Source organism: Cannabis sativa, chromosome 2, assembly GCF_029168945.1.
Source record: "Cannabis sativa cultivar Pink pepper isolate KNU-18-1 chromosome 2, ASM2916894v1, whole genome shotgun sequence".
Lineage (NCBI taxonomy): Eukaryota > Viridiplantae > Streptophyta > Magnoliopsida > Rosales > Cannabaceae > Cannabis > Cannabis sativa.
In genome coordinates this window covers 21237294-21265292 of record NC_083602.1, presented here as the reverse complement: position 1 = coordinate 21265292, position 27999 = coordinate 21237294, and the positions used below count along the sequence as shown (strand labels likewise).

Genomic DNA, 27999 nt, shown 5'->3' with positions numbered 1-27999 from the left:
TAACTCTCTCTCTCTCTCTGAAGCTGAAACTGAAACCCATTGAAGCCAGCGTGGTTGGCTCACCTCCTCGCCTTTTCTCTCTCTCTCTCTCTCTCTCTCTCTCTCTCTCTCTCTCTCTCTCTCTCTCTCTCTCTCTCTCTCTCTCTCTCTCTCTCTCTCTCTCTCTCTCTCTCTCTCTCTCTCTCTCTCTCTCTCTCTCTCTCTCTCTCTCTCTCTCTCTCTCTCTCTCTCTCTCTCTCTCTCTCTCTCTCTCTCTTGTCACTGGTTCACCGGAGCTACCTCCTCGCCTTTCCTCTCTCTTGGTCACTAGTTCACCGGAGCTACCTCCTCTCCTTTCCTCTCTCTCTCAGCTGTCCTGTTCCTGTTCGCATTGGTAAGATCTTTCTGTTAGACTATATATATAGTGTATGTAATATAGCATATACAAATGATATGAAATGCGGAAAATAAACTGTAATCATATCAATAATATATGCAATGAAAGGATCGATGTACCTCCAGCCATTGATCTTTGAGCTTCAATCCCTGCGATAGCTTCGGTATTGGAGTTCGGGCTTCCTCGCTCTCTCAACTCTCTTTAGATGGAATTTGCTGAATGGATTCAGAATGAGTGAGGAGCTCGGGGACCGAGACCCTATATTTATAGGTGAGATACTCCATCAGTATCTGTGCCACATTAATTGTCAGAATATTTTGACAATTAATTCAGGAAATCAAATCAGGTAATGAATATAGAAATCTGACCATATATAGAATATTACATAATTGATTTTGTTCAGATTCAATGAATATAAAATATTCATTTATCAGAAAATCAATTATTTATTTATTTCCTTAAATAGAAAATCATTTCCTTAATTAGAAAATAATTTCCATAAATAAAAATATTCTAATATTCTCCCACTTGGTCAGCATTTAAACTAAAATATTCAAACCCAACGTTCCTCATTATATAATAAACATACGAATCATAGCGACATGTCCTCATTATGAATCGAGTATTATCTTCCATGTATTACAATACATTTATTATATAACAATGTACTTTATGTGGCAATGTACTTAAGTGAATAAACCCTAAACCTTATGTTTATTCAGGTCCTCTGAAATTTTTCTCAAATATAAAATTAAGATGCGCATAAATATGAGAAAAATAAAAGTAAGAGTTTCATTAATAATAACTTTATTTGTACAAATTACATAAGGGAACCAAGTCCCATGTTCTCTACATGATCCTTGAATTTATGAGGTGGCAAGCCTTTTGTCATAGGATCGGCAATCATCAATTCAGTGCTAATGTGTTGAATGACCACTTTATTTTCCTTAACACGTTCTCTAATAGCTAAGTACTTAATGTCGATGTGCTTGCTTCGACTTCCACTTTTGTTGTTCTTAGCCATGAAAACAGCAGCTGAATTGTCACAGAACATCTTTAGCGGCCTTGCAATGGAATCAACCACTCTAAGGCCTGAAATGAAACTCTTTAGCCATACACCATGTGATGTAGCCTCAAAACAAGAAACGAACTCAGCCTCCATAGTAGAAGTAGCAGTCAAGGTTTGTTTGTTACTCCTCCAGGACACAGCTCCACCAGCAAACATAAACACGTAACCAGATGTAGATTTACGTGAATCAGTGCAACCAGCGAAATCTGAGTCTGAGTAGCCAACTACTTCTAGATTGTCAGTTCGTTTGAACATCAGTTTGTAATCCTTAGTACCCTGAAGATACCTCATTACTTTCTTTGCAGCTTTCCAGTGGTCTATCCCCGGGTTACTCTGAAATCTTCCTAACATTCCGACAGAATAAGCAATGTCGGGTCTTGTGCACACCTGAGCATACATTAGGCTTCCGACAGCAGAAGCATAAGGAATGTTCTTCATTTGTTCTCTTTCAAAATCATTCTTTGGGCACTGGCTCAAATTTAATTTATCACCCTTCATAATTGGAGCAACGCTCGGTGAACAATCTTTCATATGAAATCTTTCTAAAACTCTGTTGATGTAGGCTTCTTGAGATAAACCTAAGATACCTCGGTATCTATCTCTATGAATCTTAATGCCTATGACATAGGATGCTTCACCCATGTCTTTCATCTCAAAGTTCTTTGAAAGAAATTGTTTCACTTCACGTAGCAACCCTTTATCATTGGATGCAAGAAGAATATCGTCCACATATAAAACAAGAAAACAGATTTTACTCCCACTTTCCTTCAGGTATATGCATTGATCCATGACATTCTCTTCAAATCCAAAGGAAGAGATGACATCATGAAATTTTAAATACCATTGGCGGGATGCTTGTTTTAATCCATAGATGGACTTCTTGAGCTTGCATACCAAATCCTGACCTTCACTAGAGGAGAATCCTTCTGGTTGTTTCATGTATACCTCCTCCTCTAGATCACCATTCAGAAAAGCAGTTTTTACATCCATCTGCTCCAGCTCTAAATCAAAATGAGCAACTAATGCCAAGATGACTCTGAGGGAATCTTTCTTTGATACAGGAGAAAAAGTCTCCGTATAGTCAATTCCTTCCTCTTGAGTGAATCCTTTAGCAACAAGTCTCGCTTTGTACCTCTCAGTGTTGCCTAATGAGTCTTTCTTAGTTTTATAGACCCATTTACAGCCAATGGCTCTCGCCCCATTAGGCAACTTTACAAGTTCCCAGACTCTGTTGCACCTCATAGAATTCATTTCATCATCCATAGCATTGTACCACAATTTTGATTCTCTACTGTTCATAGCTTGTAAAAACGTTTCTGGATCATTTCCAATTCCAATATCAGATTCTAATAAATACACAACATAGTCTTTGTAAATCTTTGGTTTGATAGTCACAGTAGATCTTCTTAAGACTTCACCAATAGGCTCTTGGGGAGCAGCAACAGGTTCAGCAGGTTGTTCAACAGTTGCAGGCAACTCTTGAACATTTTGATCTACTGGATTATCATTACCAACTTGTGGATCTTCAGTGATTGGTAATGGTTGTTCAACATTCGTTTGAACTACAGGAGTGTTAACCATTATCAATCTTGCTTTTGAAGTGGAAGGTTCTGAAGGATCTTTCTCAGGACCTAAGTCCTTTGATTGATCACTCCCACTGATCAAGGCATTCTCAAGAAATTTTGCATTCCTTGATTCCACAATTCTTGTGCTATGAGATGGACAATAAAACTTGTAACCTTTAGACTTTTCAGCGTACCCTATAAAGAATCCGCTTATGGTCCTTGGGTCCAATTTCTTCTCTTGTGGATTATATATTCTGACTTCAGATGGACATCCCCAAATGCGTACATGATTCAAACTTGGTTTCCAACCTTTCCATAATTCAAAAGGAGTTTTTGAGACTGCCTTTGTTGGAACTCGGTTTAATATGTACACGGATGTCTTTAATGCTTCAGTCCACAAGGATTTAGGAAGATTAGAGTTGCTACTAAGCATACTCCGCACCATGTCCATTAATGTTCGGTTTCTTCTTTCTGCAACACCATTTTGCTCGGGTGTACCGGGCAAGGTGTAATGGGCAACAATCCCATTTTCTTCAAGAAACTTCGCAAATGCACCAGGTGCTTGTCCATCTTCTGTGTATCTACCATAATACTCACCTCCTCTATCTGATCTCACTATCTTAATTTGCTTGTTGCCTTGTTTCTCTACTTGACTTTAAATATCTTAAAGACATCTAATGCTTCACTTTTATTATGAAGTAAGTAGATATACATGTAGCGTGAGTAATCATCTATGAATGAGATGAAGTATTTCTGACCATGTGACTCCATATCTGGACTACATATATCAGTATGTATGATTTCTAATATTTCAGAACTCCTATGGACACCAGTTTTGACAGACTTGGAGGTTTGCTTTCCCTTAATGCAATCCACACAAGTATCAAAGTCAGTAAAATCTAAGGTATTGAGTACCCCATCTTTTACCAACCTTTTAATTCTATCAATGGAGATATGTCCCAATCTCCGGTGCCACAATGTACAGGAATCCTCTTTCATAACACATCTCTTAGTGCCAGCGTGAACATGCATAACATTATTAGTGGTATTATTTTGTAAATTAAGGCAGTAAAGACCATCAGACAAAATACCATTTCCAACACATTCAGATTTATAATATAAATTAAAATATTTGTCTGAAAATGTAAAGGAAAAACCAAAGGGTATAAGTCTTGAAACTGAAATCAAGTTTCTAGAGAAACTTGGTACATAAAAGGTCTTTTCTAACTTTAAAATAAAACCATTACTTAAAACTAAATTGCATGTTCCAATAGCTTCCACATGTGAGCCCATCTTGTTTCCAGATAAGATGCTTTGCTCACTTGCCACTGGCTTCCTTAGATTTTGAATATCCTGCAAGGAATTTGTTATGTGAATTGTTGAACCGGAATCAATCCACCATGTGTTAAGATTAACATTAGCCATATTAGATTCATAACATACTAAGGAAATTGGATTACCTTTGTCATCCATCCATTTCTTGAACTGGCTGCACTCCCTTTTAGCATGTCCCTTTTGTTTACAAAAGAAACATTTGATGGAATCTTTCTTTATGGCAGCCTTGGGAGCCATGGGCTTTTTCCCTTTGTTCTTCTTGAATGGCTTGCGTTTCTTAGGTTGAGTGGTCAGGTGAACACTTTCTCCTTGCTCCTGTAGGAGCCTGGCTTCCTCTTGAACACACATGGTCATCAATTCATTGATAGTCCATTTTTCTTTATGTGTGTTGTAGGAAATTTTGAAAGGCCCATACTGTGAAGGAAGATTGTGAAGGATGTAATGAACCAGGAAGGTATCAGGAATGATAACGTCGAGTTTCTTCAAATGAGCAGTGATGTCCCTCATTTTAGAAATGTGTTCTCGAACTCCTTTAACACCGGTGAGTTTTGTGGACGAGAACTCTTGGATGAGGTTGATGAACAAGGATTTATCTGAAGTGTCAAACTGCTCATCCATAACTTTGATAAAGTCTTTCACCTTCTCAGGTGGCTCCACCGATCCACGCATTCCCATAGGAATTCTGGACATAATGAACATGATGCAGAGACGATTAGATTGCTCCCACTTTTCTCGCAGTGCAATCTCGGCCAGCAAGGCTAGTATCGGTGATAAGAATTTCGGTTCATCTTTCCTTATTGCATAATCCATGTCAGTGCAAGCTAGGTGGAGAAGAACTCGTTCCTTCCAGATTTTGAAGTTGTCACTCCTAAGCTCAGGGATTTCACTAGTGATTTCAGCATATTTAGAGGTGGATGAAATAGGCCGCAAGAATAGGATTACAAAAAATTTAGATGTTAAAAGAATTGAGGCTTTAATGAATTCATGTTTTACCAATGTAGAAACATGATGAAGATGAAAATTTTATTAAATCTAAAATTGCCTGTGGGCTAAATTTTAAATCTAATAAAATTAGATGAACTTTATGATAGATTTAATGAAGTATTTAATTTAGAAATAATGGAGGAATGAAATCTATCTTTAATTAAAATTTGTGATAACACTATTAATTCAAATCCTCATAACTCCCTGTGGGGTAAATTAAGAGAATTTAACTTAATATATTATCCTAATTAATTATAAAAATATAATAAAATTCCTGTGGGGTAAAATTATTATATCCAAATAATTAATTACAAGTTTTGTCCATTAAGGTGAATTTTAATTAATATATAATTTTATATAATTAAAGATGTTGTGGCTACTCCCTAATTATAAAAAATTATATTTTCACTTTAGACATTAGGTATTGGGCTCTACCTAAAAGTAATTTCGTTATTAACATAATAGACAATCACTGAGATTAGTGCTCCTAGTGTGGTCGTCCGAAGATCATTAAAAACCGTTCTAGATATGAGCATTTGTCCCAGGTTCATGTTTTCTTATGTCAAACCACAAAACTACTTACGTTTTATTCATATTTTATTCATTTTATTAAGTTTTATGAATATTTTATGAATAATTTTATGAAGTTTTATGAAACTTAATTGCTAAATAAAATATTCAACCTATCTTAATGTTTGAATATTTCTGAATATATCTAGCACTATAAAACGAATTTATGTATAGCATTTAAATCATACAAATCCAAATTAATTGCATTAAACATAAATTTGTCAAATAAATACAAAATAATACAATTAATGTATGATTATTAATTAAATGCTAATTCCTTAATATGAAATTAATGGCAGATTTTTCAAAATTAATTTAGACAATAAATTGCATAAATTTGGTAATATTTAATTAAATGCACAAATTAGCACAATTTTTACATGCCTAAATAAATCATGTAATAAATTACCAAATTTAAACAAATTTCCATTTTCAATTTATACTATATATGTATTAAACAAAAATGGAAAATTAACTAAATGCAATTTATTGACTAAATTAACACACAAAATAGGAAAATAATTAATATTCCAAATAAATAAAAATTTATCAAAAATTCGGAATTATTCCTTTTTTTTTTTTTTGAAAAATCCATACTGCCAAACGACATGTCGTTTTTGCAAAAGGCAAAAACGACATGTCGTTTTTTATATTCTAAAGTGTGCAGAAAACGTATAAAAACGACGTGTCGTTTTCCCTAAGGTAAAAACGACATGTCGTTTCATCCATGAAGAGGCTGCCTCAGAAGACGGAAAACGACATGTCGTTTTCCACAATGTGAAAAACGACATGTCGTTTTTCAACAACGACAACTAAATGTAGGCTTTCAAACGACACGTCGTTTTTGACAAACGACACGTCGTTTTGGGCAAACGACACGTCGTTTTTGGAAAACGACATGTCGTTTGCGTCGTCTTCTTCAGCCAAACCGGGTCGATTTTGACCCGTTTTTCTGCACGCGGGTCCGTCGAACCCGACCCAAACCCGATCGGAAATTGCGTTTCCGACGACCAAATTGCGTGTTTTCAAATCTAAAATGTTCTAAATCAAATAATAAAGAAATCCACATAGATTTTATGCACGAAAACACGAAAAAATATATACTTTAATATCACGAAACTAATCGGGTCCGAAAAAGTTTTAACTGAAAATTTTTTCCATCTTTAAGTTTTTCAATGGATTTTCAATGCTTAGATCGATCTATAATACTATACGAATATAGTAATGTATATAGAATTCAAAATAAACACCGAAAAATGAAAAACGGAAAAATTAAACTTGGACCGATCATGTTTATATATATATATGCATGTATATATATATGCATGTATATATCACATAAATGAAAATAAATATTATGAAGGTATTATGCGATAAAGCATATATATAATATACAATATATATATATAAACATATATAAATACACGTGAAAATAAAAAAAAATATATATATATATATACAGTATATAAATGTATATAATATATATAAGAATAAAGATATATATATATACGTATGAAAAATATATATACATATTTGGAATTATATGAATATGAGTATATATATATACACCACGAAATGAACCAAATAAGTATATATATATATATATGAACAGTATATGAATGTATATATATATATATGAAACTCAAATGAAATCAAGGCAGAGATAAATCCGCTCTGATACCAACTGTTAGACTATATATATAGTGTATGTAATATAGCATATACAAATGATATGAAATGCGGAAAATAAACTGTAATCATATCAATAATATATGCAATGAAAGGATCGATGTACCTCCAGCCATTGATCTTTGAGCTTCAATCCCTGCGATAGCTTCGGTATTGGAGTTCGGGCTTCCTCGCTCTCTCAACTCTCTTTAGATGGAATTTGCTGAATGGATTCAGAATGAGTGAGGAGCTCGGGGACCGAGACCCTATATTTATAGGTGAGATACTCCATCAGTATCTGTGCCACATTAATTGTCAGAATATTTTGACAATTAATTCAGGAAATCAAATCAGGTAATGAATATAGAAATCTGACCATATATAGAATATTACATAATTGATTTTGTTCAGATTCAATGAATATAAAATATTCATTTATCAGAAAATCAATTATTTATTTATTTCCTTAAATAGAAAATCATTTCCTTAATTAGAAAATAATTTCCATAAATAAAAATATTCTAATACTTTCGACTTTTGTCTCAGTTGGTTTTTTTACGGGAATGGGTTTTAGGGTTTTGAGGAGTGGTTAGGTAACAACAGGTCTTTCTTTACTTGTAGGTTTCAGAAATTTCTTCGTTCCCTTTTTCCAAATTTTATTTATATTCTGTTATCACATGGTTATGAACTTACTGTCCCGTGATCCTCCAAAATTATTTGACATTGAATAAAATTACTCATAGAAATTTATATTAATTATAGATTAATTAAAAATATGAAAGTTTTCTTGAAGATGCATCATATGCATGTAACTGATCAATATATACATCACTCTTCCCTATGTGAAAACTGATTAAGTAGATCGATGTCTATATATTTATACTTAAGAGTTGATTAGAGCTGTCATATTATATGGTTTGAAAACTGCATGTTTGTATATATAATTAATCTACTTACATAATATATATGTACATAATAGAAAAGTAACATGTTACTGTTATAAATATTAATAATTATGTGGATGCCCAAATCTTTTATTTATTACCATTAATTGTAATCAACATTCCTCTTCTTCTTAGTTTCCCTTTTTCTTAGTTTCTTAATATCTCACTCTTGTATTTGTATAAATAGGGGTTCACCCCATTGGAATAAACAACTCAGAAATTCTCATTCACTTTCTCTTTCTCTCTTCATCTTCTTCTTCTTTCTTCTCATCTATTTTATATTACTTCATATTATTTTATAACACGTTATCAGCACGAGTCTCTGCCCAAGCTTCAAGCACGAGTCTCTGCCCAAGCTTCAAGCATGAGTCTCTGCCTAAGACCCAATGTAAGTATTTTGTTAAAGTTCTTGAATTGTTTCAAAGTCACGATACACTAAATATATATTTATATATACTCATCTGACTGAAACAATTTCAAGAATCATTTGGTTTTTTTTTCTTTTTATCTATATATCTATATATTATATATGTATGTATATGTTTTTATATATTTATTATTAATTTCATATATATATATTATGTTCTTATCATTCATAATATTTACAATATATGTGTGCCTATGATATGATAGAGAAAATCTATATAAATTATACATATATCCAAAAGATTATGTATTATCGATAAATTATTGCATATATCCTGAAGATTATGCATCATCGATAAAATATTGCATATATCCTGAAGATTATGCATCATCGATAAAATATTGCATATATCCTAAAGATTATGCATCATCGATAAAAAATTGTATATATCCTGAAGATTATGCATCCTCGATAAAAAATATTGCATATATCCTGATGATTATGCGTCCTCAATAAAATCTTGCATATATCCTGAAGATTATGCAAACGTAATATTCATTATATAGTTGATGGATATATAATGAAAGAGATGAATACATATTTATATATATGTTCTTGTATTCTTTGATGACAATGAAAAGTAATCTAATATCGATATAGATTTTGACAAACATTTCTTGAAGTAAATGTTTTATATTTGTCAAAAAAAAATGATTGTATTTATGTGAATACAACTAAAGAATCATTAAAAATGATTATTATTGATGCAATTTTATAGTGGGTTTTGAATATCCAAAAAGAATGTTAAGAAAATTGCATTGAAACATCAAAGTATAAGAATAACAATGAGCATGACTAATGTTATTTAAATACATGAGGCATGTATTTATTGTTCATCATTCCCTGCAGAGAATGATACGAATTGAAGTCAATTACTTTTAAAGATTCCTCATATTAGTCATGTTATTATACATTGTTATTACTTGCAATGTTGGAAATTATTGAATCTGACATATATTAAAGATTAAATTTTGCATACATCTTGGAGACTATGCAAAAATTACATTCATATATTCTTTGAAATATCGTAAAAGAAATTGTTGAATAATTTCTTATATTTTTATGGATGAACAAGTAATAAATTTTTAAGAAATTTATAATAATGTTCTACTTGTTCAACGTCATTCCCCGAAGTGAATGTAATGATTTTAAATAATCAATGACATTATTTACTACTCAAATATTTCCAGAAAAAGATGAGATACCACACACAATCAAAGTGCATGAAATCTATATATCATGTGTGGAATTGAATAATAGTGGTCGCGTACCTGTAGTACGGACACACTTATAATCAAGATAAAAGTATACTTGATTATTTAATAGAATGTGAATTGTACAAACTTATTGTACATTTAGAATATTTAAATATCATTACCTAAAGAGAATGAATAGGCATGAAATTCTATTTCAAAGAATATAGATTTCACATATATTGGTAATGCCAGAAGCAAATTAATATATACATATTTTATTATCTCTTGAAATCAATAGTTTCAAACTATTGTTGGTACATGATATGTAAATATATAGTTACTATATAATTCAGTTTGCATATTCCCAAAAGTGGATATATAATTTACTAATATTTGTTAGTGATCCAATATAATCAAAGTGATAAAGAATCACAAAATGATTAGTTGAAAAGCTTCCTGAAGAAGTCTTACATACAATTGCTACTTTGAGTAGTAAAATGTCTTTGTATGTACCTAGATGTGTAACTTTTATCTAGTTATGAAAGTGATAATAAATAACTTATTATATGTACTTGTTGTACATTTAAATATATAATATATCAAGTCATGATAATTAGACTGATGAATAGTCTATTAATAAATTAGACGACTTGTTAAAAAGATACCAGGAAACATGAATGATATATTATGGTTATATCTATTTGACCATTACAATAACATGATGAAGTTGTCATGTATCTTTTAAATTATACACATCATTGAATTGATGATAGTGATTCCTGAAGAGTGTATATGTTTTAGAGAATAATATAATTATATTATTCGTGTATATAAAAATGAAACTTGTAATGATTATGTTGTAATGAATTTACATTACATTTTGAAAGTTTCATTGAAATACAAATTATAGTGAACCTGAAGTTCATGAATTGAATTATTTTGACATGATCAATCACATGCAATAAATTGTCAAAGAATTTGACTAAATTTTGTTGAAGAACCAGAAGATTCTTCTCATTGTTATTTATAAGGCTCAAAAGAAGAATGTGCATATATTTGCACATAGAAAATATTTAAATTATATTTTCTTAACAATCTTGAGCCATTGTTAGATTTTTATTGCATAGTTTCTTATCGATGTGATAAGATTATATAATCATGCATTTACAAAATGTGTAAATTTATGTATTTCTAATTATACACGTATGACTCATTCTTAGAAATGAATTAAGTTCATAAGGATTGAACTTGAAACTGAAGTTTATTGAACCTGAAGTTCAATGTCATATAGTATATATGAGTTTAAACAAATATTGATTCATTGTGATATACTGAAATCCCTACAGGTATATTAATATTATTAGATATCACAATTTTTAAAAATTCTCTCGATCAGGGGGAGAGAAGCAGTTGGGATCGATGATAATTTTTGAAAAATGATCCTTGCACAAAGTATATAAGAACAATATAGTTCAAAATGATATATACCAACTGCAAATCAATATTATTCAAAGTTGAGATAGAATGAGTTGAAAACGCCTGAAGCGTAAATGAACAATGTAGAAATTATTAATAAATGTTCATTTGATTTGCCCTGAAGTTGTTAAATCTAGAGGTACTCATGGAGATACCTTAATGTTATAAAGTATTAAAATGATAACCGTGATGAAAACGGTACTCGAAAAGACTCCCTAGAGAAGTTAGACATAACACATTTGATCATAATTGAATCCCTGAAGTGATTCTATATAGGTACCTATAAATGATAAACATATTTGAAAAATATGTAATTTAAAGAGATCTCTATAAGTTATGTCAATATGGGAGGAAATTATCATTTATTGAAATTTTTGTCGACAATAAATATTGAATGTTTGCATATGCAATAAACTAACATGAGATAGCAAGGATCGTGGTATTAGATTTGTCGAGAATCAACGACTTACATTTTTATTTTTGGCCAAAACATTATGACGCAATCCAGGCAAATTTACTCACATAAAGTGAAGTAAGACCTGTAGGGTGTGCAAATAAATATTTCTAATGAGAAATTTGCATATATGTATTTGTACATAATGAATTGTTGTACAAAGTTTGCATAGACATGAGATTGATTGAAGTAAGGCTTAAATATTGAGAAAATATAATCATGATTTGATTATAGCCTGGAATATATTTTATGAGGATTTATAAGCGTCACATAAATGTTGCAACAAAAGGTTATTTATTTGGAGCTCCTAATATAGTGAGAATTTGAAATAAGCCTTATCTAAAAATTCTAGAAGAATTTAATACATGTCTTAAGTGATATAAATTCAAAGTCGCGCGCACTATATGACAAAGATCTTTGTATGAAATAAAGACATGTAAGTAAATTATTATTTGAAAAATACCTATGGTTGTCTATGCAATATAAATACGTAAAATATACGTTGTGATAGACTCTTGAAGAGTTTTTGATTAATTGAAGAACAAACTTTTATTTCTTTTGTATTTCGAGAAATATTAATGTATAAAGTTTGTTCATTAGTATTGAAGTCCTGAAGTACTTCATATGTATCAAGAATTATAGATATATGATCATTTGATATGGAAATTAAGATCATACAACAAGATGGAACAAATATATGGTCTTGGAGTACCATCATTGTTACAAACGAAAATTTATATTATCATTAATGTGTTATGTTCATATCTACTTGAAATTTTAAATTTTCGTATGAAAAAAGTTGTGTACACACATGAATGATACAATTAGTTGGATAAAGACTAATGATCCACGAACTCCTTATCTATAATTTAGAAGTCCATACATACTATGGAAGAGTTATAGAAAATATATGATCAAAGATTATATATGGTGATATTTTAAAAGTGATAACAATAATCTTATGAGATATATTATCACCAAAAGAATTATAGATCATATGTGCATGAGGGGGAGACATATTCATGTTGCACTCTTTTTCCCTTAGTTCAGGTTTTGTCCCAATGGGTTTTCCTGGCAAGGTTTTTAACGAGACAACTTGCAAATAATTATGAATATGAAATATATATTGTACTCTTTTCCCTAGCTCAGATTTTGTCCCACTGGATTTTTCTGGCAAGGTTTTTAACGAGGCAACTATAAATCATGTTAACATACTTGCATTTTATGAAGCAAGTAGAGAATGTGTGTGAGTGAGATCATTGACATAGCATATTTGGGAAACATATGAATTGCACTCAATAAAGAAGTATCAACCCAAGCAATTCTCTATGGATAATACTGCTTGCATCGTTCAACTTAAAGGATGGTACATTGAAGGAGATAGAGTTAGAACACATTTCACCAAATTCTTCTTTATACGCTTCAAGAAAATACATATTGGTGTTCAACATATTTAATCAAGTGTCAATCTTGTAAACTTATTCACAAAGTTATTACCAACATCAATATTTGAGAAGACAGTAGACAAGATGGAAATTCGTCGATTAGAAGATCTCCACAAATGCTTAAAATGAGGGGGAGTTAGTTTACACTATACTCTTTTTCCTTTGATCAAGTTTTCAGCAAAATTTTGAATGAGGCAGTTATTATGGACATCCAAGGGGGAGTGTTATAAATATTAATAATTATGTGGATGCCCAAATCTTTTATTTATTACCATTAATTGTAATCAACATTCCTCTTCTTCTTAGTTTCCCTTTTTCTTAGTTTCTTAATATCTCACTCTTGTATTTGTATAAATAGGGGTTCACCCCATTGGAATAAACAACTCAGAAATTCTCATTCACTTTCTCTTTCTCTGTTCATCTTCTTCTTCTTTCTTCTCATCTATTTTATATTACTTCATATTATTTTATAACAGTTACTTTATTTTCTCATTTTTTAACTCTTTTATGAATTTCTCCCATAAAATAACTATATGTATTTTAAAAAATACTTTTGTTCAAATTGTATATGTAATTTTAGGTACTTTTACAATACACCTCTTTATAAAAAAAAAAATAACATTCAAGAGAATTTTTAGTTTAATTTATTTTATAGTTGTGGAAATAATAATTATTAAAACATCTTATCAAATTTTAAAAAATGTTGAATTAATTTATTTACACATTGTATAAAATAAAAGAGTCCAGACTAGTAAAAAGATAAAAGTATAAGGTTTATTATGTAATTTCAATTTGTTTCCCTATTAGCCCTCTCCATCTCATTCTTGAGCCTCCGCCTCTCGCTCTCTGTCGTATCAGCTCTCACAATTTTTCCGACGCAATCTCTGTTGGAGTATCTGAACTGAACCACTTCTTTCTGCCTCACCTTTTACTACTACTGCTCCAAGGTTCCTCTTCCACTTTCATTCTTGTGTAATACATATATATTTATAGGAATAAACTAGTTTAATGTTTGAGTAATAATCTCTTATATTGGGTGCTTCTGTTTCAGTCGCGTAACCTTATTGCTCCAATTTTGTGTGTGTGTTTTTTCTTATTGATAGATGAGAATTAAGAAACGAAAGCGTCAGAACAGGGCAGTGAAGTTCTACACTGCTTGCTGTGGTTTCAGAAAGCCCTTCAGAGTATTCTGCTGTGGCACATTTGTGCACCACCTGGTTGATAATCACATTACCCCCGCTGACCAAGTTATCTCTGAACTTCTTGGTTCTCCAGTCAAGCTTTTCACTACCAGGTTTTTATTCTTTATAGCCCCATAAATATTTTTGTTTTGGTTTGAAAATAAATTCTAATGAATACCCTTTTCATAATTGCAGGTGTATTATTGAAGAGTTGAAAAGGCTTGGTCCATCTTATACTGAGGCTCTTGAAGCAGCTCGTAGCCTCATAACGGCAAGGTGCGCTTCTATATTAGTGTTTTCTTTTTTTTTTTTTGAATAGTGCTTCTATTCTATGTTAGTTTGTTGTGTATTGATAAAATTGTGTGTGTATGTTTATAGTTTGTATTATATGTTTTGGGTTTGACCCTCTTTTGTGTTTGTATGGATGTAATTGGTTTCAACTTTGTACTTATGTTGAGTTTGAATTTGAATACATATATGAATATCAGATGTCCACATGAAGAATTGAAGGGTGGTGATGCTTGCATTGCTGATATAATTGGCAAAACTAATGCTGAGCACTTCTTTCTTGCTACTACGGATTATGGGTTGCGAGAGAAATTCAGGGAGGTGCGTGAGTTTCTCTTTATTTCTTTTAAATGTTTTAAGGGGTATGGGTTTGCTTGAACCAGTGACTGAACTGTGTAATTGAGTAAGCGTTTTGGTTTTGTTTTTGGCAGATACCCAATACTCCTATAATATATGCATCACGAAATGCTGTATTGCTAGAATCGCCATCGCCTTTTCAACGGTCTTACATTAAAAAACTGGAAGAGGAGCGTTCTCACATGAGTTCATTGGAGCTAAAGATCTTGGCTAATAAGGGGATTTCTAAAGAAGAAACAGAAGATGAGCAAACTGTTAGAAGGAAGAATGTCCACAAGGGATTGGAGATGAAGGATAAAGTTCAGTTCAAAAGAAATAGAGCAAAGGTTAGAACTTAGAAACTCTTTCATGGAAAAGATTTAAGTCCTATTGATTGATTGACTATTTGCTTGAATGTTTTATTCTTTTTGCAGGGTCCAAATCCACTTTCATGTTTGAAGAAAAAGAAGCCTGATAATGCAGATACTCAACAAAAGAAGGTTAGCATTTTTCTTCTTCATTAGTGATGCTTTGGCTGTTTTCTTTTCTGTCATGAATAATTGGAATAAAAATTAAACCTTTCGCAGGATGGAAATGGGAATAGTGATTCTTCTAAAAAGAGAAATAGAAAGCGCAAGAGGTCAAAGACAAACCAAAAGAAGGAGGCTTCGGAGAACTAGAGTACCAAAATCCCCAAGTCTTTCAAATGATTCTTTAATTTTGTAGTTTTAAAAGAAAATTTAGGAAAATAGACGCCATACATTGCATATGAATTCCCTAATTGAGTGCTGGCAAAATGAGGAACAATTTTACAGATGTTATAACTGTTTTTCGACTGCCATTGTGCTTCATTGCAATTTTGTTCTCCTAATAGAAGAGATTCTGTATAGAAATGGGATTTACACTCATTCTTAAAATTTCCTTGAGATGAAGTAGATTAAAACTGTTTCTACAGGAACAAACTACGAGTGTGCTCTTTTACCAAGAAAAAATTACAAGTAGTTTGTCCTTGTAAGCCTATGTCTACAACTTTTAGCAATACACATTTGAGGGGATGAATCTCGCTCAGCTCACAACCGTTTGAACTAATGAATTGATCAGACAATGTTAATTATTAGAACAAGACTAAATCCAAAGCTTACATTTGAGATTCAACATCTTTTAGAAATTTAGCAACATTATTAATCCATAAAATAAAAATATAAAGTTACAGAATAAACCATATGATAGGATATGTGGTCCGACAATGACTTGGTATAGGAAGCCAAACAAAATACAAGGGAAGAATACACTACTTAAGTTGGCTAACAATCATTAAACACTAATCATTAGTAACTTATACATTGTTTCAAACTTTTATCTCGTTTGGCATATTTAATACCAAAAAGCCTGGACTAACTAACTGGGTATCATTTCTTTCAATAAAGACAAACTGGTATTATTTGTTTTAATAAAGGATTTTTTGTAAAATTTGTAAAGGGTTAGATCTGCAAAGCTGCATCTAACATTATTGTGAGAAGAAAGACAGCTCCAACGATTAGAAACTCCGGGGATGACCTCCACCATTATTACCTGCCACCATGAAGAAATATTAGGTACTCTTCCAATGCATTATTGGCTGGATTTTACAGTTAACTTGAAAAATGTTTGAGTAGAGAAGAAAGTATTACCAGTTCCATGCCTTAACATAAACATGCGCAAATGAGGATCAATTGGTAAACCCATTTGTTCATATATTGGATCATAAACTGTACTCCTGAGAGTGTTGGCCCTGATGGAAGATTTTGATGTCAAATTCTCATGATAAAATAAACTCTTTTGAATAATGGGAATCCTTAGAGAGAAGTTAAATGACGTGTGTACCTTGGGTTCTGAGCAGCTGAGATATTGTTCTGGCTTAGAGAACCTTGAGATGGAGAAACCCAAGTAGGCTGTTGATGACTGGAAGATTGTGAGAAGTTGCTGTTTTCTTGCCAAGTCATTTTCATCTGTACATTCAATCAAACCTCACCAGTGAAATCTAGTTGTATTTTCTAGTACGATGAAGAGGTAGAAATGTCTAGCAGCTATGAAAGATTAAAGTGATTGGCAAAATAGTTTTGCATAAAAACTTTTTTCTAATAATTCTATGGAAAGTAACATTCTTTACACACTCGACACGAGATTCTTAATGAAAGACTACTTTGCAACGAATTATGAAGAGGTCATTTTGTAAAGTGACATTAGAAAGATCTATTTTCATAAATTACTCTAAAAGATTAGTAGTAGTTAAGAATATAGGTATGGAAAAACCACCTTGGAAGACCTCCGTGATGACTCTCCTGCTTCATACTGGCCGGAATTCACAAAATTTCCCTGCATCTTTTTCAATGGAAAACAAGAGTTTTATTTTGGTTAGTTGTTGTTAAGTGATAATTAATCTGCTATATAATCAAAAAAAAAATGACAAATTCTTATAGTACAGATAAAAATAAGGCTTGTGCTTAGTTGAAAAAAAAAAAACTTTTACACATAGTGCATACCCTATTCTGATTACTAGCTGAAAAGCCTTCAGGATGAATAGGAAGAGTTGGTCCTGTTCCAAAGGGATTCATTCCCTGTAAAAGAACTGATCAGAGAAACCATAACAACAGAAGAAACTTGGAAAATATCACTAATGAAAAATGTGTATTTTATACCTGTTGAATTGGCATGTTGGGAACTTGGACATGATGATTTGAAGTGTTTATGCCCTGATAAAATGTTCCTTGTCCATCAACCTGGTCCATCATTCCCTGGACTTGAATTTCTTGTGTCCTGCCAAAATTTCAATATTTGTAAACCAGTATAATTGAAAACTACACAGTTTGGAAAGTAAGATAGGATTGGATTGTTCGTATTGGATAATTTTTACCATGTGATTTGGTCATGTAAAAACAGTATACCAAAAACATTAATCCACTACCCTGGAGAAGTTTAAACTTGGGACCTCTTATTTGTGAGGAAAGTACCACTAGGCTATGCTTATGTGTAGGTAAATGTAGTATTTGATTTTGAGTTGTGCTAAAAATAAATCTTTACTTCTTAATTGTTTAAGGACTACATTTATGTCAAATACCAAAATTATAAATTTGGTAATAATTATTAACTGAAAAATGAGAAAAGAATTTTAAAAATTATCTTCAATTTATTGTCAGGCAAATGATAACACATTTATATTACTCTTTATCCTTAGTTTTGATATGTGATATGTTTTGGGATGATTCGATTTCCCATGTGTATTGTGCATATTGTAATGGTTGAATCATTTTAATAAAATTACCAATTTAAAAATATATATATATTAATAATTTTTCTGAATCCAATCTAAATACTATTCTATCTAATCCAGTTCCACTTTCCAAACGTGTCGAATAATGAACAAAATGTACCTGGTTCCAGTTGGAGACTCATGCATGGTATTCTGGTTCTGGACATGCCAATTAGTCCATTTCTTGCTCATGAAAGGAATTCCATCATCCCCAATTTCTGGTGTGGTCTGTGGGAGCAAAAGGAAAGGAGTAAAACAACCCTATATCAATAAAATGTGAAAAGAATGCTATTGAAAGATCAAGGTAAACATTAACATTCCCAAGTTTTCAGTTAAGACTTCCACAGTTGACATACTTGCAAGTCTTGTTGCTGGCCCTGGGGGAGTTGAAGCCTTGAGGATGATTCCAAGCGAAATTCTGCTGGCAAGTTCGATATGGGAAGATGATAATTGTTCATGATCCCAAAAGAAGATGAGCTCCCCAAACTTCTCATTGGTTGATTCATGGAGGGCACACCACCTTGATTCATCAACTCCATTGTTTGAGACCTTATTATGTGTCATGAGTTGGAAGATTTCAACATAATCGACTTATTAGTATGTGTACTGAAACTAATCTACAATGACAAGAATCATAAAGGGAAATGGAAAACAAAATCTGCTGTATATCTGCAAGTGTTCATTACTGACTAATGAGCATATGGAAAAACAATGCAGCAGAAATGGCGCAATGGTAGTCAATTCATTTATAGAGAAAAACATAATACATACAGATTCAAGTGTTCAGGAATGTCTGAAGGATCAATCAGTTGGTTTTGAGTGTTCATGTTATTTGCTGGAGGAGCACTTGAACGATTTCTCTGGTTGAAACCCATGTCTTGAACAGGATTGAGTGAGGAAAATTGCAGATCTTGCTGAGATGACTCCACCTAATTATTAATGTTTCAAAGGGATTAATCTTTGTTCTATATTTTCAAATAAGAATAGAAAAATCTAAGAAATTCAAAGATAAAAAACATGATGCAGATAAAGGGAACTGTACTGATGTAGCAGATGCAGAAAGGAGTGAAATATCTGCTTGTGGAGGGCTTAACATTGGTGTGTTTGCAGCATAATTTCCAAATTCACCTTGGTGTCTATAAAAATCACAAGATTAAGAAGATTAAATAAAATCAATTGTACTAATTTTCAAATCAAGAATCTTGAAATACCAAAAAAATGCTTGCAAATCAATATGAAAGTAGACAGTTTTTTTCCCTCAATATTTTGTCTCTTACTCTAAGAATCAGCTGCAGAAATTAACAACATACCCTTGAGGATAAAATGATTGAGCTCCAGTCACAACCTGATCAAAAGTCACTGTATTTTGCTGATATTCATTAATTTCATCCGAGGAAGAAAAAGACATCCCTCCACTTGGTTCCTGCAAATTACATATGCTTGTATTTCCATTTGTTTAAGCAATTGGTATTAACACACATGATGAGAAAGTGTAAAATTTACCTGTGTTGAGCTCTCATCAAGATTCCTCTCTTGAGAATGGTCAGTTTCTTCAGATGACATTGACACGGAAGACATTGTTTCAAGATTCAAGATTCCTGAATAGATGACAATTATGCAACAAAGTGCAGATTGTTTTTCATATCGAATAAAAAGAAAATGACAATTATTCAACGAATGCAGAAAAAAACAAAAAGAAAAAAGATGATATATGCTGCCATATGAAGGTTACATCTGAAAATAATATAAGAAGTTAGCATTTCACAATATGTTATTGAAAGATTTGTAAATGCAAGAAATCATATGCAGTTTTCATTAGCAGTTGACAAAACCAAGCAAAAGCAACTCTGATTCTGAAAACAAAAACTAGTCAAAGATTGAAGACAAATAAGTCAGAAAATGATAAATATCATAAGGGCATGTATAAAATAAAGAAAAGAATGATTAGTACTAGTTTAACCTCTGTCAAGGTACAAGAAAAACCAAAGGAATAACAGAAGAGAGTTTACTACTAAATTCTCTTTTAATATCATTCTACGTATAAGTAATTTCAACGAAACCCGGAGGGATTGACAAAGATCTCAAGTACATTGACTATCCAAGAATGTCGCCGCAACTAACTACGCCGAAATTTAGTTTAACATGGAAATAGATTTAAGAATTTTAGTACTTAGAAATCAATATAAAAAAAAAGGGTAATCTTGTAGAATCAAGTAACAGTAATGTGTACTTACTTTCCACCAAAAGAAACAGAAAAGAAAACTTATGGTTACAAGTGTGTTAAGAACTCAGGTGTGGCTATATATATATATAACTATCTACTCCATTTCTTGAAACCACTTGTCTATGGATTTTCAAAAAGGACAAATTGACCTTCCTTAACAACTTAAAAGATGGATTCTGCTTGGATTTTTTTTTTCCTATTGTAGACCAAAAATATCAAATATGTGATTTGGTCATTTGACATAATGGGAAAAGTTTTTTAAAAGGTTTCAAGGGTGTGAAATGAACTTGCATACATGAGTTTCTGATAAATTAGGTAATACCAGAAACATTTCTATATGTGAAGGTTTCAAAAATCAGAAACTTTATGCTTTTCTGAGTTACACATTTTCTGTGAAGCTAAGAAACCCCACCTTGCCAAAAACACCTCTTAACAACTATTTTTTTTTTCCTTTCCTTTAATAAAAAACAAAGTAGAGACTAAATCTGGTTTTTGCTGTTAGTACCTGGTTTTGCCTACATTTTCTTTTCAAGAATATCCTTAAAAAAAACATAGGCCAATGGTTGAGAGTACTTTTATATTGGTCAATGATTCACTTAAGAAAGACAAGCCTTAGTCAACTACATACATTAAAAGTTTTCTGCTAAAGTGGTACTTTGGATAGTGAAATCAAAAGGATATTTTTTATTGACACTTAAAAATGATTTGCTTCCACAAAATCTGACAGATGAAAAGATAACAGTATTCACTTGAACAAATACAATGGGCAAAAATGAAAAGGCAAATACTGAATAATCTGAAAGAAACTTAAATTAATATAAATATTATGAAAAATCATTCCTTAGTGTTCATGCTCTTCTTCACTTTCTCTGCATTTTCTTTGACATATTCCTTAGACACCTCAGTTCTGTTCATAACTGTCTCTTTGGCTTTTTGGGCTGCATCCTTGGTTGAATCCCATACTTGTTCTGTTGTCTTCTTTGCTTTATCTGCAGTATCTTGGGCCTTCTCAGAAAATTCACCTGCAGCTTCTTTAGTCTTTTTAGTCACCTACAATTTCATGAATCAATTCAGTGCGCTTGCTCGGTTGGGACTAAAATAAAAAGTTGACATGAGTAAAAAAAATTAATAAGTTTTGTTACTAATGCGATGAATGACTTCCATTTATTTTTGAGTGAAATAGCCGTTCCACAAAAATTGTAGAAAAACCATTTTAGTGGATTGTTATTCAAATAGTTCAATTTCTAAGCAAACATAGAAAAGTAATGAAACAGATTTCCTATCCATTCCATTCCTTTTCTCCAACAAAATGGCGTCATAGGAATCTTTTCCATTTTCTTAATTATGCGTAGGAATGACTTAGCCGTTTCACTATTAAAAACCATCTTATTGGAACATTATTCAAATATTTTAGTTTCCAACCATACATAGAAAAGGAATGAAACTGGTTTCCTATCAATTCCATTACTTCTTCCCAACCAAATTTTTTAATTATGCATTCAAATGACTTCCACTTATTTTTTTAGTGGAATCGCCATTCCACTAAAATGATGGGAAAACCATTTTATTGGAACGTTATTCAAATATTTTAGTTTCTAGCCAAACATAGAAAAGGAATGAAACTGGTTTTCTATGCATTCCATTCCTTTTCCCCAATCAAACAGCTCACTAGGAACCTTTTCCATTTTGTCAATTATGCATTGAAATGACTTTTCCATTTATTTTTGAGCAAATACCAAAACAGCCGAAAAAATTTATTAGAATGTTATTCAAATATTTTAGTTTCTTGCCAAACATAGAAAAGGAATGAAACCGTTCCTTCTTCCCAACAAAATGGCGCCATAAGAATCTTTTCCATTATTCTTAATTATGCGTAGGAATGACTTCCATTTTTTTTTTAGTGAAATTGCCGTTCCGCCAAAATGGTGGGAAAACCATTTTATTGGAACGTTATTCAAATATTTTAGTTTCTAGCTAAATGTAGAAAAGGAATGAAACGAATTTCCAACCCATTTCATTCCTTTTCTCCAATCAAACGGGGCCCAAGGAATCTTTTCCATTTTTGTTAATTATGCATAGGAATAATTTTTCCATTTAATTTTGATTGAAATAGTTGTTCCACCAAAATAGTGGAAAAGCTTTTATTAGAACGTTATTCAAATATTTTAGTTTCTTGCAAAAACATAGAAAAGGAATGAAACGAGTTCCTATCCATGCCGTTCCTTTTCCGTTTGCCTTAGGAATCTAGGATATCACCAAAACATTCTCAAGTATCTATGGAACATGCATTATTGTAATACTAAGTTCCTTATACTATGAACTTAAACTGATGAAAAATGATGTAATGTCATTAACAAAATAAATGGTGAAACGCTTACATGGTCTGCAGCAGAGCTGGTACTTTCTTTGATGTCTTTCACTTGGCTTGCCCATGTTGAACTAGCCTGTAATACATCAGAAACATTCACCATAAAATTCATAAGCACAACACGATCTAACTGATTGAAAACTTTAAGAGCAGTATTAACATTGCTACATAATAAGTTATTGGCCAAAAAAATATGTAAATAGAATTTTGATATTAGATCAGAAAATTTAGGCTGCAGCTTACATGAAAACGTCTCATGTAAGAAGCCAATAGTAGTAAGGGATTTGGGGTGTTTCTAGCAACTTGAGAAGATTTCAGAAGGCTGGTGAGCAGGGTAGTCAACGCCATCTTTGTCTTTTCTTTCTCTACAGCTCTTCTGTTTATGATTTTTTTTCTAACTTTTTCTGTATGAAGGAACAATGTGTCTTGAGAAATTGGGTATATAAAGAAGCATGAGAGACTTTTTTGCTTACTTTATGTATGTATTAAGAGTATTCTACGCAGATGACTGGTGAAAAACTAACCTACCTCAATGGTCAAAGAAGATCCACTATTATAGGACAGTTATATAGGTGACTCTATTTAGAACTCGTTTTAAGCATTTGAAGTTTGGCTTTCCACAGAGATTTGATCCTTTGATAATCAGATGTATTGATGGTTTCATCTTTAAAATCTCAACTTTAACTTGGACCAAGGAATTCATTAAAGAAAAACCATACCAGGTAGTATCTATACACTACACTTAAGTTTGCATAAATGAGTTTTATTCTGTACCAAGAATAGAGGACTAAGATGATCAATAAATTTTATACAAACAACACCATCTAATAAATGAGAATTGTAAGGTAGGGTCCATTGCATGATGCATAATACCTATATATGCAGTGTAACTGAAAAATCCACAATGCAGGTCTTGATGGAAGTAGTTTCATTTCAATTCTTTTTTGGTTTGTTCAGTTGCAAATTAAAATAGCTTGCTGCATAGATTTATCAATCCATCTTGGGATTTTATTTGGTTAGGAAGAAGAATGCACTATAAAGTTGGCTGTGTTTCCATTTTTCTTTTGTACAGAACTGAAATAACCCTAGTATTGTGTCTAATATCAATTAGGCCTATATCGGCTACAAGTTGGATGGTTCAACTCCTTATTGAAGTGTTCAAATTTGGGATTTGTATAGGAGAAAAGGGAAAAGAAACATGCTTGACTAAATAGAAGCAATCAAGTTGCATATAATATATAATAAACCATAGATATATAAAACTCTTCATAACGACAGCAGTTAATATGCCATCTATTATTTCACATCATATTAATTATGTCAGCTAAAACTTATAAGTCAAAACATACGTCAACAACAAATGACAAATGGAAAACCAAGTAAAAAAGAAAAAACATATGAGAAATAAGTTGAAATCAAAGCAACAGCACCAGTCACCACGTTCAGGAAGAGCCAGATCCCACTGCTTTCCAAAGCCTCACCCAGTCCACCATGGCTTCAGCAGCACGACCAAACACGGGATCCACCTTTCCCAGTTGGTCCTTCACTTCTTTGGCAACTTCAATAACACAATCCTCAGCTTTAACGGTCGCTCGTTTTAACTTCAGCGTCTGAAAGAAAGGAACAACTTCCTCCATCAGCTTGACCCCTTCCCACTCTTTTCTCAAGCTGTCGGCAGCATTGCCTCTCTCTGATCTCTCCACATATGGCAGTCCACTTTTAACCCCATAGCCAAGGTGATCACAAATGACTTTCACACACATTCCAGACCAAATATCTTCCATTGTTTCCCACCTAAACTTCCCCTCTCCTGCCAACCTTAAAGCTGGAAACAATGCCGGTCCAACCAACTCACGATCAAAAGCAATGTTGATTCCACTTAAAGGCATCAAGGTTCTAGCTGGAACAGTCAGGACAGCATCCACGATTCTTGAATTCCTTAGTTCTGGTTTGAGAGCTTGTGTTGGTGCATCATAGTCTGCCAAATTGAGCCACAGTCCACATGACAGAGCACATGTAACCCCAGTACGCAGGCTAAAGGGGTAACCGCGAACGAAATCTGCTCCCTTTCGATATGGGTCATAAAGTGTGTTGAAAAAGAAAGGAGTGGCTGGACTTGTAAGGTTGGCAATATGCTGGGACACAACATCTACTACAGAACCGTCGTCATTCTTGACAGGAATGCAGTCATCGTCAACAGAGACAATATATTTCTTCCTGGACACAAGGAAGCCAAAATAACGGCAGGAGTAACCAGAGAAAAGAATTGCAGAAGAGGAACCAACCACACGGTCCATGTCAGACTTTGTAAAGATATCGACACTAAAGCCATCAGGTATTATAAGTTCCTCTTTCATATCAAGATCTTTCACTATTGTCAGGTGGTAAGGAGAAAATATAGGTCTCCAAGCATTTAGGAATGGTGTCAGGTCAGGATGGAGGGCAGCAATCACAATGTCAATCTCATCATCCATGACAGTGAAGTTGGTGCTAGACATCTTCCAATAATCTTAGTGAAAATAATGAAAAAGAAAAAAAAGAGGACTTTTCAAGGCTTCTTAACACAGTTGATGTTTGTACTGCAACTTATTGAATTTGGATTATGCAACCACTACATGGGTTAGAAGAACCTTTGTGAACATCCTGAAACAAAATATGGATGTCAGAAATGAACAGAACAGATGTTAGTTTAAAGTTTGTGGACAATAATTATTCCATAGAAGAGGGAAGAGAGAGAGCTGGAAAAGTAAAAGTTTAGACAACCACGTACTACTAGGTATTACAGGAGCAATAATCTCGCGAATATTAAGTGACTGAATTAATGCAAGTACTTCATCTTTGCCAGTTGCAATGAACAACTTGAGAACTCTCTCGTTAAGCTTTCCAGCTTTCAATGTTTTCTGCACAAAAGCAAGAAGTACCACTAAGATGATGCCAACAAGTACTCAACGTGAAAGGAAACAGTAAGAGGTCTAAAGTGTACTAGATAAAGATTAAATAATCAAATTAGAATCATAAGAACAAGAAAGAAAATATCAAAGTGTCCATAAAATTAACATGACAACCCAATTGTTAAAATTTTAACACTTATCAAGCTGATTGATTTTCTTTTAAAATTTGATTTAGGATCCAATGGCAATTACAACAAAAGTTTAATGATAGATAATTATCAGAAGAAAAAACCTCTCATCCATTATGTTCTTACACATTTAGGGATAGATTTTAGACATTTCAATTCCTTTTTTTTATTTCCATTACAATACTCCACAGAGAAATAGCAAACTTGACATAGGGTAATGGAAGTTATCAGTTGCTGCTAAAATAAGAGAACAGGTCATTTCTAAAGAAGCAACACTTAAATCACACCCTAAAAAGTATCCAAACAATTAAACTCTAGAATGAAAAGTAGACAATTTAGTGATCAAATGCCATCACATTCTCATTCGTGATTAAAAAAAACAGTGTCTGAGTTAATCATCCTATCAAACTACATGGAACAAACAAGTTGATCCGGTTTCATTCTTCTGATCTCAACCGATGCAAGGTAGGATGAAAATCTTAGATATTTCTTACCTCGCACCTATGTCCTAATACATACATATTCTATCCATACAAACCCAATTTTTTTATTATTATTTTGAACAATGACCATTTTATTTTCATAGTATGATACATCATGGAGAACATACAAACCCAATTAAAATCCCCAATTTTCTCACTGCCCGGAAAACGAAAGTAGCCCCATTTAACATTTCACCCCAAAAAAATAAAAATGTAAGGACAGCAAATACATAAAAGAAATATAAATTCAAAAACAAAGAGAGAGAGAGAGGAGGGAGAGATTTTACCAGGAAAAGGTCGAGAAGGATGTGTTCAGGGAGAGGAGATAGATCAGATATATGGGAGAGATTATGGAGTGCAGAGTCAACTGAGAGAGATAGCAGAGAAGGCGGGTTTCTCATTCACTTTAATACTCTCATACTCAAAAATGTATAATTAATATATCATTCTCTTTCTCTCTCCTTCTTCTGAACCAGTTTTTTCTCTCTCCGCAACAAAAAATTAGGGGGAATAAAAAGACGAGCAGAAAGAAAAAGTCAAAGAAGCTTGGGTGCCGAAGTTGCAGATACTCTTGACAATGCCTTTCTTTACAACTGTGATACGTTTCGTTCTCTCCGTCTCGGGGATTGCTACAAGCAAAAGCCCTCTTCTTTTTTCCCCGTTTCGTACGCTGTGAAACTCCACACGTGCGTTCCACACTTTCGCACGTGCTCGTGAATGGCCCATGCCGACGACGAACAAGGCCCAACCGTAACAAAACCTGATCCGTTCCTACTTATTTTCTTTCTTTTGTCTACTTAACGACCTGTCGTTTTCTTTGTTATTTTATAGGAAGACTTGGAGAGAAAACTGATACGCTGTGCAAGCAGTGTTGCAAATTAGTGTCTGTCGTACTTGTCCGCCCATATTTTTCCGTGCTTTGCAAAATATGAGTTGTGTCGTGTTGGGTCATATTATGATGTGATAATATTTTCAAAAGGTAGGTCCGGCACAACTAGGAGTGTTCATTGGATCACATCCAATATTTTTAGGTCTATCCAGATCCGATCTAATTATAAATTGGATGTTAGATTTTACCATTCGATCCGATCCAATTGATTTCAGTCATCCAATCGATCCAACATCCATTGGATGTTGGATTGGATCGGTTCTATCCGTTAGATGTATTTCATATATGTTGGTTTAATTTGAATTTAATCAATATTTAAGACTAGTATTTTTGGATCGGATCGGATCCATCCAA

The 27999-nt window shown here is 32.7% G+C and overlaps 4 protein-coding genes across 7 annotated transcripts; 1 reads left to right on the top strand and 3 right to left on the bottom strand.

Moving 5' to 3' along the window:
* Positions 1-28: 28 nt before the first annotated feature.
* On the top strand, positions 29-16231 carry LOC115720579 (uncharacterized). Of its 4 annotated transcripts, none has more exons than XM_061110268.1 (8): positions 29-373; positions 14317-14456; positions 14613-14803; positions 14886-14966; positions 15179-15299; positions 15410-15661; positions 15749-15814; positions 15902-16231. In XM_061110268.1, exons 3-8 carry the CDS (start codon positions 14613-14615, stop codon positions 15992-15994), a joined length of 804 nt encoding a protein of 267 aa, XP_060966251.1. In that variant the 5' UTR covers positions 29-373; positions 14317-14456; the 3' UTR covers positions 15995-16231. The 4 variants fall into 4 exon arrangements, with proteins under 4 accessions (XP_060966251.1, XP_060966252.1, XP_060966253.1 ...); XM_061110269.1 differs by having other exon boundaries at positions 173-373; positions 14368-14456; XM_061110270.1 differs by lacking the exon at positions 14317-14456 and having other exon boundaries at positions 233-373.
* A 242-nt stretch (positions 16232-16473) lies between these two features.
* On the bottom strand, positions 16474-21370 carry LOC115720578 (uncharacterized). Its single transcript, XM_030649719.2, has 13 exons — positions 20838-21370; positions 20107-20201; positions 19914-20026; positions 19646-19739; positions 19375-19532; positions 18960-19152; positions 18725-18831; positions 17993-18110; positions 17837-17911; positions 17610-17675; positions 17178-17302; positions 16985-17085; positions 16474-16886 (listed from the first exon to the last, which is right to left on the bottom strand). The coding sequence occupies exons 2-13, from the start codon at positions 20179-20181 to the stop codon at positions 16852-16854; spliced, it is 1260 nt and encodes a 419-aa protein (XP_030505579.2). The 5' UTR covers positions 20182-20201; positions 20838-21370; the 3' UTR covers positions 16474-16851.
* Positions 21371-21482: 112 nt separating this feature from the next.
* LOC115719056 (uncharacterized protein At4g13230) lies at positions 21483-23730 on the bottom strand. Its single transcript, XM_030647943.2, has 3 exons — positions 23439-23730; positions 23206-23271; positions 21483-21877 (listed from the first exon to the last, which is right to left on the bottom strand). Exons 1-3 carry the CDS (start codon positions 23541-23543, stop codon positions 21662-21664), a joined length of 387 nt encoding a protein of 128 aa, XP_030503803.2. The 5' UTR covers positions 23544-23730; the 3' UTR covers positions 21483-21661.
* A 718-nt stretch (positions 23731-24448) lies between these two features.
* On the bottom strand, positions 24449-27394 carry LOC115719055 (probable UDP-arabinopyranose mutase 5). The gene is made up of 3 exons (XM_030647942.2): positions 27044-27394; positions 25962-26095; positions 24449-25685 (listed from the first exon to the last, which is right to left on the bottom strand). Exons 1-3 carry the CDS (start codon positions 27155-27157, stop codon positions 24638-24640), a joined length of 1296 nt encoding a protein of 431 aa, XP_030503802.2. The 5' UTR covers positions 27158-27394; the 3' UTR covers positions 24449-24637.
* Between the last annotated feature and the right edge of the window lie 605 nt (positions 27395-27999).